This window comes from Plectropomus leopardus, chromosome 7 (genome assembly GCF_026936395.1).
Source record: "Plectropomus leopardus strain MGB_pleo_1.0 chromosome 7, ASM2693639v1, whole genome shotgun sequence".
Lineage (NCBI taxonomy): Eukaryota > Metazoa > Chordata > Actinopteri > Perciformes > Serranidae > Plectropomus > Plectropomus leopardus.
In genome coordinates this window covers 1,282,501-1,296,886 of record NC_142182.1, presented here as the reverse complement: position 1 = coordinate 1,296,886, position 14,386 = coordinate 1,282,501, and the positions used below count along the sequence as shown (strand labels likewise).

At 41.2% G+C, this 14,386-nt stretch overlaps 1 protein-coding gene across 2 annotated transcripts in view; it reads left to right on the top strand.

Annotated features, from left to right (window-relative positions):
- Nucleotides 1-14,386, top strand: part of itga11b (integrin, alpha 11b) — a 69,601-nt gene that overhangs the window by 24,379 nt on the left and 30,836 nt on the right. For both annotated transcript variants that reach the window (XM_088079572.1, XM_088079573.1), the window contains 2 exons: nt 1,717-1,779; nt 10,998-11,109. In XM_088079572.1, the coding sequence (XP_087935698.1) occupies nt 1,725-1,779; nt 10,998-11,109 (167 nt within the window). In that variant the 5' untranslated portion in view covers nt 1,717-1,724. The remainder of the gene's footprint in view (nt 1-1,716; nt 1,780-10,997; nt 11,110-14,386) is intronic.

Below are 14,386 nucleotides of genomic sequence, written 5' to 3'. Positions count from 1 at the left end.
CATTATTCTTTATTTAACAAAAAAAATTGTTCAAGTACAGTAAAGTGCACAAGACAACTCAACCAGAACATTTTGTGTGTGTGCACTCAGTATCTGTATTCTCTACGTATTTGGACTTACATAGTTTCCATCAGTACTGTTGATTTGTGTTTCAAAATAGCATGAAAAAGTATGGTATATTGTCAGTCAGGATAGTACTGCAAAAAAAGTTACACTATAGTATGACAAAAAGTGGCAGTAAAGCATCACGAAAGTTTTTTAAAAAGTCATCATATACCATGTTGTTTAAAATAACATAAAAGCAACAAAAAGTTGTTATATAGCCTGTTCTCCCAATTACGATAAAAAAAAAAATCATAGTATAACGTTGAAAAGTCATTGTATATATTATGTCAAAAAGGTCATAGTGCAGTATGTTGGGGGAAAAGCAGTATAACATGTCCTAAAAGTAAGGGTAATATGTTTAAAAAAAGTCAGCATTAAATGTCTAAAATGTCATAGTATAGTATTTGAAACGAGTCTTTATGGGCCCTGACATCATTCTTTGAGCTCAGTCTGGGACGTCCTGACCTTAAATTGTCCAGCCTTGTTTTTAGGCTGTAACGAAATCAGCAGCTACAGCAGAGAAGAAAAGCTGCAGTCGATAGAAACAAAGGGTTAAACTCTGCTGCTGACTGATGGCATGTTGTTGACTGATCTAGCAGCAGCAGTTTGACACGCAGCATAATGCAGTGTGTGTAGGACTGGAGGAGCGAAACCATGGCAACACGGGACAAATCAAAGCGACTTATGCTCATTATTATCGGTTCTGTTCTTCAGCCAAAAATTTTATTATCGGAATTATCGGTATGACGTCATGAGTCCAGTTATCGGCCGATAATTATCACGCATCCCTACTTTAGGACACTTATTGGATTTGGGGGAGTTCTGGGACTTTTGGACATTTTTGGGACATTAGGACATATCTCAGATTTTAGGAAGTTTCAAGGAATTTAGGTCATTTCTCAGTTTTTCAGATATTTCTAACATTTTAGGACATTTCTCAGATTTTAGGAGATTTCTGGGAATTTTTCATACTTCAGGACACTAATAGGATTTTGGGATAGTTCTTGGATTTTAGGACATTTCTGTGATTTTAGGACATTTCTGTGATTTTAGGACATTTCTGTGATTTTAGGACATTTCTGTGATTTTAGGACATCAGTGTCTCAGCTGTGTCCTCTGTCGGGGGTGTGGGGGATCCTCCTCTGGCTCTTTTTTTGATCAACAAGCTCTATTTTGATGCTGTTTTATGTCTCTGACACCTTATGGAGACTAAAAGGACAAAAACGATTCACAGAGTCAATCACTTTATTTTTGCCGTGAGTTAGAAAATGGTTGGGGGGCCACCAGGGGCCCTATCAGGGGCCAGATTTGGCCTGCGAGCCGTCAGTTCACTGTCAATGACTTAGTTACTTTCCTCGGCTGCAGGCAGAAACTTTCTCTCCGGGGACACAAATGAAGGCATTTCCTGTTTGTGCACCAATGGAGACATTAAAGCTCCTGTTTAAAACGAGGAGGTGAAGTTTAGGGGATCTGTGTGTGTGTGTGAGAGGAGGTGTGTTCACTGTGCTCCTCCTCTCTCTCTCTCTCCTTCACACATCAGAGCAGCAGAGTTAAGACTCGACCCGCCAACACACACTCTCTCACACACACTGCGTCTCTTTGGTTTTTCAGACACACTCATGGATTATCATCGCCCTCTTCTTCTGCTGCTGGGGACCTGCAGCCTCCTGCCAGGTGAGCGAGCGTGCATCACACAAACACACACACACACACACACACACACACACACACACACACACACACACACACACACAAACTCACACACACACACACACACAGGGCGACAGGTGTTGTGGATGCATCGTTGACTCAGTGTGAAGTTTTTCTCTCTCAGGTTGCACACCACTTGCTGGCAGGATGTTTCAGTGTGCTTTCGTGTCTTGACGTTTATCCGAATGATGAATCATAAATTCGTGACTCGGGCGTCTGTCTCAGCTCTTATTTTGACAGCGGCAGCAGGTGGAGTCCTCACAGCTTCACGAGCAAACGCCTCGGACAGCCTCCGTGTCCGCCTCTCTGAATCTCAGCGCGGTTTTATCTGCACACGTGTTTTTATTTTGTCTGGATGGATCTCTGGAGTCGAGCATGTGGGTTTGTTCAAAGCAAAGTTAACCCTTTACAGCATTTATCAGCCTGTCTGAGACTTCACGAGCTCTGTCAGAGCCGCTGAAAGTCGTTTTAGTGACAATTTCAGTCTCACTGTGATGTATTGAGACTTTTTTCTCTCACTGTACGAGTCTCTAGAGGTCAGCAGCTACGGACAGAAGACAGTCAGCTGATTCCATATTTATGGCGTTTAAAAGCTTTTGAAACAGTTTCTTATAAAAAGATTAAACTGTCAAAATTAAAACCATAAAGAGGACAGAGTTACAGCCTGGATACAGGACTTTTACATAATAAGAAACAGCAGGCGGTAAGAGGAGATGACAAGACGAGATAAAATAAGTCAAAATAAGACGAGAAGAGATAAGAGAAGACGAGATGAATAAAGATTCGACAAGACAAAATCAGACAGGACAAGTCAAGATAAGATAATACAATGACAAAAAGAGAAGAGACAAGACAAGTTAGAGCAGCTCAAAAGTCAGAAACAGAAAATGCAACAAAATGATTCAGTACAAAACAAGGATAAAAAAATTACAAAATACAGATTAGATAAAATTATATTAATTACTAAAAAGGCATCTTTCCCCTTTTTTAAAGGTAAATAGGATAAAATCTGGTCATCTAAGGATATTTTGTATCATTTCAAAACTATTTTGTGATAATTGTCGTATTGTTTTATGTGTATTATGATATTTGCAGTGAAATTCGTTTGTTGTAGAGTCTGGTGTGGAGGATTTATATCCTGTACCACAAAAACAAAACATATATATATATACACACATATATATATATACACTATACAAACATTATATGTCATTTAGAGTTGCTGTCACTTGTGGTGGTGTAGGTTTTTTGGGGGGTTTTGGTGGTTAAAGCAGATGAGGAAGTGAAAAAATTGCAGAATCAAATTGGTTTCCTTCACGCTCAAAATGGGGATTTAAATCGGTCTGTGTTTTATAAATAACAACTTACATCCTGCGAGCGTTTCCTGAACTTACTCGCCTGTTCTTGAGCTTTCAATTGGTTGAACGCCGATGAGGACGAGACTCAAGTGGAAAAAAACATGCTGTTGCCCTTTTCAGTCCCTCCGGGATTTTGAATTTCATCAGCCCCTGTGAACTCTGCATTAACTTGCAGTCTTGTCCCAAACTTTCGCAAATTTAAAGATTTAAAACAGGTAATTTCAGAAGAGCTACCTGCAGCGTATTGATCCGATTTCTTAGATTTTCAGACCTTTCTAGGCTTTTAGGACCTTTCTCATAGGCCTATATACTGGCATTTTTTATGATTTTAGGACATTTCTCAGATTTTTGGACACTTCTAGGACATTTCTAGTATTTTAGGACATCAGTGTCTCAGCTGTGTCCTCTGTCGGGGGTGTGGGGGATCCTCCTCTGGCTCTGTTTTTGATCAACAAGCTCTATGTTGATGCTGTTTTATGTCTCTGACACCTTATGGAGACTAAAAGGACAAAAACTATTCACAGAGTCCATCACTTTATTCTTACTGTACATTAGAAAATGTTTGGGGGGCCACCAGGGGCCCTATCAGGGGCCAGATTTGGCCCGCAGGCTGTAACTTTGGTATCCCTTTAACATATACTATCAACTCTACAAACCAGTCAAGTGAATATTCACAGCAAATTTCATGTTTAGTTTTGTTTTTTTATTCTTACAGCCCAAAAGGAAATCTTTTAAAAATGAGCTGATGGCGGTACGAGAAAGTGTTTGGACCTGACGGCAGTCCTTCGAGCGGTTGGGATTTCTCTGATGTTCAGACTGACGTTCAGGTCTTTGTGCTCTGCAGCTGCTGGCAGAGAACTCGTTTGTCCCAGTGGACGAAATCAGAGATCATTTTCCTGCTTCACTTTGTTTTATTTGTGTTTGGGCACATGGAAGCTGCAGCATCGTGATCCCTCCGGCCCTGGAATTGGATTTGTGTGGATGTTGGTGGATGTTTCCCTGGAGCGTCGGCCTGCAGGTCAGAGAGCTCGGGCTGATGGCTCTCTCTGCAGGAGCCCAGGGGCTCGGATGGTTTTTATGGCGCGTTGTGGCTTTTAGGCAGATCGTTAAACTCGTGCATCGCTCATCGTGTTGTTGTTGTTGCTGTTTGTTGGTCTGCGGTTGGTAACACCGCACAGGAAGTTACCACCTGCTGTGTTCAAAACACACCAGCTTCTCCCAGAAATCACCCCTGTACTGTCAGCGAGTGACTGTTTGAAATTAACCTCCTTGACATCGCAGACGGGTGGAGTTAGTCACCTCTGGAGACAGACGTGTCCCGGCAGCTTCTGAATCCCAAAACATTCACACAAACATGCTTTTTGGGTTTACATGTGTGTTTGTTTCTGTGGAGGCAGAGAAATGTGTGCAGCATTTGGAGTCCCAGAAAAATGTCCCCAAGGAGACGATTAAGTGTATCGTATCATAAATTGTCTTTAAATGTGACCTCTGAACCAGGGCCGGGTCTAGGCATGGGTACGGGAGGGGGGGGCATGTCCCCTCAAATGCTCCACCTGTCCCAATAACACCAAACATAGGTTTAGACATATAGAAAATGGTTGGGGGGCCTGGCACCCTGCTGGGGCGCCGTATTTGGCCTGCAGGACCTAAGTTAAGTATCACTGCTGTAGAGCATAAAGAGCACAAAATTAAGCTTGTTTATCAAAAAGTTTTGAATAACAACATGAAACCGTTTAATATGTGCAGTTTAAGAATAACTCGTATTACCCACCAACAGCTCTCGCTGCCCCCCATACAAAGCGGCCTAGAGCCGTCCCTGCTGTGAACTGTTAAATCTCTCACATGAAACTCCCCTCATGTGGCACTCTGCTGTAACAAAACAAACCACGATAGAAATATGACTTGGCCGAGCCGTGCTGCCGGCCTGGCACCGCAGCTGCACTTCATAGTAACCACAGACACGAACAGCATTTTTATTTTGTCTGTAACGAGGACTCTGCTTCAGGGACAGAACAGTCTAATAAATTCGTCTGAAGCATAAAAAAGTTTTATATAACCAAAGAAAATAAAATGACTCCTGAAGTTTTCAGCCTGCACTGAATCACAGAGTGCACGCTGATACGTGTCATCTTATGTAAGGAGAAACGTTCGCACCAAACTTCACTCGGAAAAATCCAAATTGAATGTGTCCATGCTCACTGGAGGAGCGCTAAGATCTCAGTATGTGACTCAGCATGTTTGAGTGACATTTAAATTCAGCTCAAATATCTTTCACCAAGTAAAAGTTTAAGAATTAAATTTAGACTCTGAGATTCAGATAACAATGAATATTTTAAGATTTAGAGCTAATTTTTGTGTCACTAGGCGGGTTTCCGTTGTAAATTTGTACAAAACCTAAGTGATATTTTTTTTAAATGTCAAATAAACTCAAAATGGAGCTGACTGTGTTTCCACTGAGTGATGTTGTGCAACTTCTCTGGAGATAACATCCCAGTAACCATGGCGATGGATGTTCAAAACATCAGCAGCTTTATTTCTATTGCAGCCACCGCACTAGCCGTCATTATTTCCAATCCAAGGCCACGTAGGCGTGTTATGGAGCCACGATGGAAAGGCGAGCCCCTTATACGTGGGAGCGGCCACGTATGAGGGATTTCTGGGAGATGTAGTCCACGATTTCACAGAGGAATTGTGGATTCAAAACTTTCTCAGAGTTATGTGATGCTGAAGGCCGGTTTCAAATTAACCCCTTAAATTATACAAATTGGCCGCCAACCGCCATTAAACCCAAAGAAGAAGAAAAAGTACAACAAAGTCACGTGACATTTTCCAAAACATTACCCGGTGTGTGTGGACGGAGGAAGAGACTGGGATCTTCTTCTCTCTGATACGAGATGAAGAAACTACGCCGATATTAGATCGGCTTTATTGAGCGACTGCAATAGAAATAAAGCTGCTAAAGTTTTGAACATCCATCGCCATAGTTACTGGGATGTTATCGGCAGAGGAAAGTCGCAGAACTTTTTGTTTCTAAAAACGTTCTGAGAATGGTACAATGCAACTAATGCAACGTTTTAATAAGGTTTTCAGCAGCAAGTTTTCTTTGAGTTCTTCTCGAAGTTCAGGTAACATTCTCTGTCAACATCAAAAATGCTGAACATGGGTTCGTTTTGTTGTTAACATATCACATTATATCACATTTTCATTAAAAAAGGTGGTAATCTCAGTCCTGCTTTAAAAATGTTCTTCATTGTTCTCATGTAACATTGTGTTACGTTACGTCTTAGCCAGCATTTAACCATAAAGGAACATTATTTAAAATAATGAACATCCATAAAATGTTCTTTGAACATTAGATTAAAATGTTTCTTTAAAGCTTTATTACAACTTGTTGGTAACCTTTTTTCAAAATTGGTGTATTTTATATTTGCTGTTTCGATTTGTGCAATTTGAGCGTTAATGGAAACCCAGCTTCTGTTAGCTGAGTTTATCTGCGTCATGCTCCGAGAAAACGAGACGCGTTCAGCGTCGCTAAAAAACCGATCGATCAGGAGCTTCCTTCTTCCACCTTCCACGCAAGGAAAAAAAAAGCATCAGCGTATGAATGAATGAATGAATGCTTTTATTTCAGTGGCTCATCGTGATTATATGACACCTTTGCAACAAGATGCACGATAGTCAGAGCACGTTTCATCACATGAAGAAAGCTTCTGGCAAAAAAGTCCTTATTACAGCTGAACAGATACAAACATTTACAAAGAAAAGAAGAGAGAAAAAAATCATACGAATCATAATAATAAATATATTGGAAAATAAAAAAATACGTAAACACACATCAAACACCTGAAACACTGCTTCCCTCCTCACGTCCCAACTTCAGCGAGCGAGAACGTTCACTGCTGCTTAAACGAAGGTGAGAGACGAACGCTGGCACAGAAGGACCACCTGTGCTGATGGTGTGAACGCACAAATTAGTGTGGTGACGTTATGTGTCGTTACGTGAAGTTACGTTTCGTTACGTGAAGTTACGTGACGTTACGTGTCGTTACGTGTCGTTACGTGTCACTGCGTGCTTTCACGCTTCACCTGTGTGAGTGTGCCTGCGCTCTGGTTCAGGTGCAGCTCAGTACTGATTAGTGATTGATTGACAGCTGATTGATTGACAGCTGATTGAGAGCAGCTGTGTGAGGCTGTGGGCGGAGTCTGTATCAGAGGCTCCATGACTCTTTGACTCTTTGACTCTTTGACTCTTTGACTCTGCAGCGATGCTTCATTTGTTTGTTGTTTGTTGAGCCTCTGAACATCAGAAGCGTCTGAGGAGTTCGGCGTATCACAGCGTGATATAAGTCTTTCTTATTCAAATAAAATAAATATTATACAAAGTTGCTATAGTACGTTTCACGCCACAAACACAACGTTACAGTGAAAACTAACCAACAGGTAACTCTGCACACCGTTCACAGTGCGCGCCGCCATGTTGCTGTGACGTCAGTTCGATGGACTCGCTCTACGTGGATCTTGCAGTTTCCAATTTGGCTTTTGGTGTTTGTACCGTTCTTTTTATTTATTTATTATTGTATTATTATTATTATTATTTAAAGTCAGAGGTCAGAATTTCACAGTTGAAATTTCCGACTCCCACCTCCTTACTTCTAATTGTTGGCATTTTAAATATGTCACCTGGTTTTAAATGTGTTTAATGGTGTTTTTTTAAAGAGCTTTGGTCTGCGATGCTGCGTCTGCTCGAAAACAAATCACACAGCCTGTCGAGGTCGTGACCTTTGACCTGCAGAGGGCGGAGGGTTTTTTTCGGCTGCAGTGGTGCAGAGCCGGTGGAAACGTCTGTCCGCCTGCTGGAGGAAGTGACACAGACGAGCTGCCTGACGGCGAGCTGCCATCTCTAAATCACTCCCATCTTTGACCTGATTAGACTGATTTCCCGCTGCTGCGTCCGAGTTAAAACTGCAGACCTCGTTTGTCTTCTTAAAAATATCCTCTGCGCAGTAGCTGCAGCTGGACGTTAATCTGCTGTCGATGGTTACAGCAGCTGAGACACATCTGGAAAACTCACCTCAGCGTGAACAAACAAGTCACACAGACTCCTGCGCTGTAAAGAATCACAGAAATGTGTCGTGCGAGCCAGCGAGGATCCTCTAAATCAGCCGCGGAGGCCGTCGCATTCTGGATCTGGAGTCTCGGCCAAGTCTCTCTCCGTTTCTCGCCAGCAGCTCCGATAAATCGAGCTGTTTTTTTGGCTCAGGCGGAAGCAGATTTCTCTCAGCTGCAAGGAAACAAACGCACTTTAAATTTACCCATCATCCCTCAGTGTCCTTTGTTTTTGTCCTCAGCCGCCAAATTCATCACCGCTGGCAGACGGCCCCGCAGCACGGCGAGTTTTCCGAACGTTGAGCTCATTTACACAGCTGGAGGAGGCCGAGCGCAGCGCTCGGAGGAAATACTTCAGCTCAGAGGTCACAGGGTCACGGCCGGGTCCAAAGGTCACCAAATTACTGCCTGGCTCAAGGACACTGAGGCAGTTAGTTATGACGTTCAGAGCTGGAACCTTTAATTCACAGGAAAGATGAACTTCTTATGATTCCTGCATGAGAAAAGAAAGGAAATCTGCAAATTAACAGATAGATTTCTTTGATATATAAACTTCAGTCCACCAAAAAAAAAGAAATAATAAATTGCTGAAAAAAATAAACTCTAATGAAAGAAAAAAAACAAGACAAAAAAAAACAACAGAAAGTTTTCAAGAAACAACAGCAGCAAAACAATTGCCAAAAGTTTTTTGAAAAATCACCAAAAAATATAAAGGAACAAAAAAAGACAACAATTTTAAAAAGAAAAATAAATTGCCATAAAAAAAATCAATAAATAAAATTAAAAATAAATAAAATAAATACAAGATACAATCATTTAAAGTTGTTTGCTGCCCCCATAACCCAAACTAAAAAACATAAGTCACTTCTCAGTGCTAAAAGAATTATTTTCACCGCCCCCTCTCCTCTCATAAATGACAAACAGTCCATAATAATGATAAAAAAGCCTCGGATCTGATAATCTGTCCATACTTATACTTCACTTAATGTAGCTAGTTTGATTCCTCCACTTTAGAAAAAAAAGTTTTTCCAACTCCAGTCAATAAATGTTTAATGAGAGCATCTATAAAGTTTTCTGTTTCTGCCCTAATTACTAACAGCTACTCATATTTTTCACGCCAGTATTTAGAATAAAAGTTAAAAGGGGAGTTTTCACGGTAATTAAGGTGCCAGGGAGCATAAAAAAGCATCAAACTTGTTCATTAAAAGGAGGATCCCCCCGCCCCCACGGTCCCCCCAAAGCCCATAAATCCTGAAAACGGCCCTGCTCTGCAAGCTTATTATTTCAGAGAGGGACACAGTTTTTGGAGAAGAGAGAAGCTGGAATAGTTTGAAGGTCAGCGGAGCTCTGAGCACAAAACCATGAGGAAGGAAAACTTCTCCTCTATCAAAGGTTTTTGTTTTTTTTAGATTTCTCTCCTCCGCACAAACGAAGTCGCTGTGATGATCTGATGCAGGAAGAATGTCTTATGATTTATTACATATTTTAAAGCCGTTATTTGGATGCTACAGATTCTCTGTGAAATCCTCTCCGAGCTGCTTTCTGTTTCCTGTCGTGGAAAATAAAAAGCAGTGACGTCATCTTCATCATCCTTTATTATCTGGCTTTTTGTCAGACTTGGCAGCGATTCGAGGCCTTCCAGTCCTCCCTCCTCCCGTCAGCCGGCCTTCCCCAAAATAAAGATTTTAATTGAAACCAGAGGACGGTCCAGCGCCGGCTGGTGCAGGATGGAGGGAGAGGAGGCGTTTCTCAGCTTCTCAGCAGGTCAGGACAAATGACATCATACAGAGTAAAAAGACTGAAGTTACAGATGAATCCAAATATCGACGCTACTGATGCTATAAATCATCATGAGACTCATGAAACAAAAACTGTCTTCAACTTTTGTGTCTATATGCTCCGACTGTTCACTATACACCCTTACTTCAGTAAAAGTAGTAATACTACAGGGTAGAAGTACACTTAAAAATTGAAAGTTGCACATTCAAAATAATATAAATATAAAAGAAGCCGACAATGAGTCCAGTCACCAGAAAAAAATCTGTCTGCAAACCACGAAAGTTTCATACACTGTAAATCTGACGAGCAGATCTCACTTCAGATGTTCTTGGAAACTGATCGCCTAATTTATGTTAACGTGGGAGTTGGGATGTGCTGCGTGAACTGTTTGTTGGTTTTCTTTTTCTTTTCTTTCTTAAAAGTAAATCGTACGTATTCCATGTGATGATGAGCCAATAAATCGGGCATGCCTCGTGCATTTGTGGCGTTGATTCCACGATGCCGGACGGCGTCCAGAGTATTTGTCCCTGCTCGTACCTCGATTTGAGCAACACCTGTGTGTGATTTACAGTTTGGGTCTTTTCCTTTCTGAGGGAACGAACGGAGCAGAAACAGTCGATTCCAGGCCAGAGGCGCTCTTAGAGGAAACTGATTCCAGCAGATCTTTTACTGATGAAGTGTAATTTACGTTCGGTGGACGCCGTTTTCCCTCAAAGTCGTCTTCAATCAGAGACTTCAAGCTCCGAAAAAGGGACATAAACAGAGAGATAGTGACGGAGTGATGGCACAGAGACTGATTTTCCAAGAAAAACTGATTTCCATCTGCTGGTGTGGCTGCAGAAATGTCGCTCTGAGAGGCCAGTTATCTTTGTGGACTGGCTCTGCTGGGCAGCTCCCAGTTTGCTTTGTGTCGGCTGAGTTTCTTCTTCTGTGTTTCAGATCTTCAGCTCTGCTTCAACTTCGACACAAAGAACTTCAAGATTTTCTACGGATCCAAAGAGAGCCAGTTTGGATACACGGTCCAGCAGCACGAAGTGGGAGGACGCCAGTGGTGAGAGTCCCAGTTCACGATCCATCCAGCGCATCCAGAAACCAGTCTGTGCTGGTGTGTCTGTAGAAACCTCCTCGGCTGAGCCGTAACGTTAGCGAGCTCAGGTGGAGATGGACGATTGTTCCGATGGCCCAAAAACAAACGTTTCTCTAAAACTTAAACAACACGATCACAATAAAAGCAATTGCATCGTACATCTGTGAAAACCAAAGTGTGCACAGTGTATTTGTGAACATGCGGTCAGGTTCAGGCACGTCGGGAAAGATCAGGTTTGGCCCGTCCCTGCTGTAAAAGCAGGACGGGTCTCTGAGTACCCTGTGCAGTGGGTCAATCGCTGCTGGGAAACCCCGAAAAGGCTTGATATAAACACCCAGTTCTGGTTGCTCAAAAGTCTGAGAAATCTTAGAAATGTCCTAAAATCTGAGAAACATCCTAAAATCCTAAAACTGTCCAAGAATCTGAGAAAAGTCCTGAGCTCCGAGAAACTGACTGATTTCTGAGAAACATCCTAAAATGTGAGCAATGCCCTAAAATCCTAGAAATGTCTTCAAATACTAGAAAAGTCCTACAATCCTCCTGGAAATTTCCTAAAATCTTGGAATTTCCTTAAATCCTAGAAATGTCCCTAAATCCTACTCACATACATGTTCTGTGTGTGGAAAAAAACACAAAGGTACTAAAATAGAACATAAGAATACACTGTGAGCAGACTCAAGCTCATCCGTGTCCTAAAATCCTAGGACCACGTGTGGGGCCGCTGCGACTGGCCCCTGGCCTCCCCTCATTTTATTAAAGTGGCCCCCAGACAAAGAAAGACGAGTATTCCTGCTTTAAGGTGTTTGTTCATGTTTTCTTGGACGGTATTTGGACGCCTCTGTCCATCTCCTCTCCAGAGCGTCTTCAGGTAGAGACAGACTGGATCGTGTCTCTCTGTCTGTCTGTGGACTCTCAGGATTTATTGGACACCGTGGATCGTGGGAAAGTGAGTCGAAAACGTTAAACTGGGAGAAGTTTCCAGGAAAGTTGGTTTGAGTCAGTGAATCTCAGACTCTCAGACTCACGTTTTCCATCGATGTGTGTGATAAGAGGAGCGGGACGTTATTTATCGTCCTGTCTTTCGGTGTCTTCATGCGATGCTGCTGCCACATAGATGATTATTATTCTTCCTTTGGACAGTTTGTCCTTGGCTTTGACTCGTCTCATCTGTCATCTTTTCGTCTCCAAATATGGATTCAGATGAGACTTTTCTCTCGTCTCATAGTTTAAACTCTTTTAAACCCTGAGTGACGTCACTTTTCACGAGTATTTAACCCCCTGAGCACTGAGCACATCGGTGCAATTTCTTTAACAAACACAGACAAAAAGGTAGCCATCAACTTTTTAAGAAATGTTTCACAAATTGCAAAAAATTAGTTGATTCAGAAAATCATTTTTAAAAAGCAAAGGAAAAATATCTGGGAAAAAGAAAAGGTAGGGGAAAACAATATTTATGATTATCACTGTTACATATTTGAAATTATGTTACAGATTTATTTTTAAGCACTTTCCCCGGGTCATTGTCTTGTTTTTTATTTATATAATATAATATATAATATATATATTATATATATAATTTTCAGGTAAAGTTCTGGTTGGTTTTTGGTTCGTGTTTTGGTTTGCTTTGGTTCTTTTTTTTTTTAAAGTTTGGAAAATATGCTAAGAAAATACAGAAAAAAACCTATTGAGAAAAATAGATTTATAATGATTATAATGACATATTTAACCCTTTGATACCTGAACAAAGTTGCTTGATTTCTTTCAAAAACATGGGCAAGGAAATAAGAGATGATCCATAAATTAGCAAAGAAATCAACAAAAAGTGCAAGAAAAATAGCTGAAAAGAAAAAAAGAGAAAAAAGGGGTTAAAAAAAACAAACAAGAAAATGGCCAGAGAAAGTGCCCGAAAATTTAATAATTTAAAAAATTCAATTATGACAATTGTGTCGTTTTTCAATAGTTTTTTTTTTCTTTTTCCCCAGACATTTTTCCCTAGCTTTTTAAATTAACTTTATAAATCTAATAATTTCTTGCGATTATTGAAACAATTCTTACCAAGTTGCTGGTTGTCTTTCCCTGTGTTTTTGAGGGTTTTCTTTTTTTAAATTTTAATAATTTTCATTTTCTTTCTCTTTTTTTTTTCTCAGGTTTCGAGGGGTTAAAATAATTTAAAAAGCGAGACTCTTGCTGTCGTCTCCTCTGGCTGCAGGTTCGGGTGACATTGAGCAACATTCCTGCTGCTTCTCTGTTGTTTTTTGAAATCTGGAAACTTTCCCGCCGTGATGAATACCTCGCAGTCTTCCAGGATTACACAATCTCTGCCTTTGAAGTCGCAGGTAAATAAGTGGAAAGTATTTGCGTTTGTCTTGCAACGTCTTGCGTCCTGCAGGCGGATCTGGAAGCTGTGTTGTGGTTAGTAGCTCCCCAGCCTCCCTCTGGGGCCCATCACTCGGCTCCGTGTGTTTAACGCCGGAGATCACGTTGTTTTCCTGTGCTGACTTTCAACGTTTCAGGTGTTTTAATCCAGACAGACTCTCCGTCCAAGTCTCTCTTTCCTCCTCGTCCTCAGGAAGATTATTTCTACCCACAAACCAGCAGGGACACTCAACCTGCTCAGTTTGGGGGCCACTTTTGCACAATGGCAGGAGGCCAGGGGCCCGTCACCGCGGCCCCGCACATGTTTATAGGAGTTAAGGATATTTCTCAGATTTCAGGACATTTCAAGGATTTTATGTTTTGTTTTTTTTGTTGTTGTTTTTTTACATTTCTAGACAATTTAGGAAGTTTCTAGGATTTTATGGACATTTCTGGATTTTAGGATTTTTTTTTTTATAGGATTTTAGGACATTTCTGTGATTTTAGGACATCAGTGTCTCAGCTGTGTCCTCTGTCGGGGGTGTGGGGGATCCTCCTCTGCCTCTTTTTTTGATCAACAAGCTCTATGTTGATGCTGTTTTATGTCTCTGACACCTTATGGAGACTAAAAGGACAAAAACATTTCAGAGTCACTTTATTTTTATTATACATTAGAAAATGGTTGTGGGGCCACCAAGGGCCCTATCAGGGGCCAGATTTGGCCCTAAATTGAGTATGCCATGAACTTTCAGGGTCATGTCTCCTCTGACAGCAGCACTCCTCCCAGGTTTGACTCATTTTCAACTCAATTGATTCATTTTCATGTCACTGCTTTTTAATGTGATAAAATGGTGAAGATGAAAAATTGTGCATTAAATATTCCATC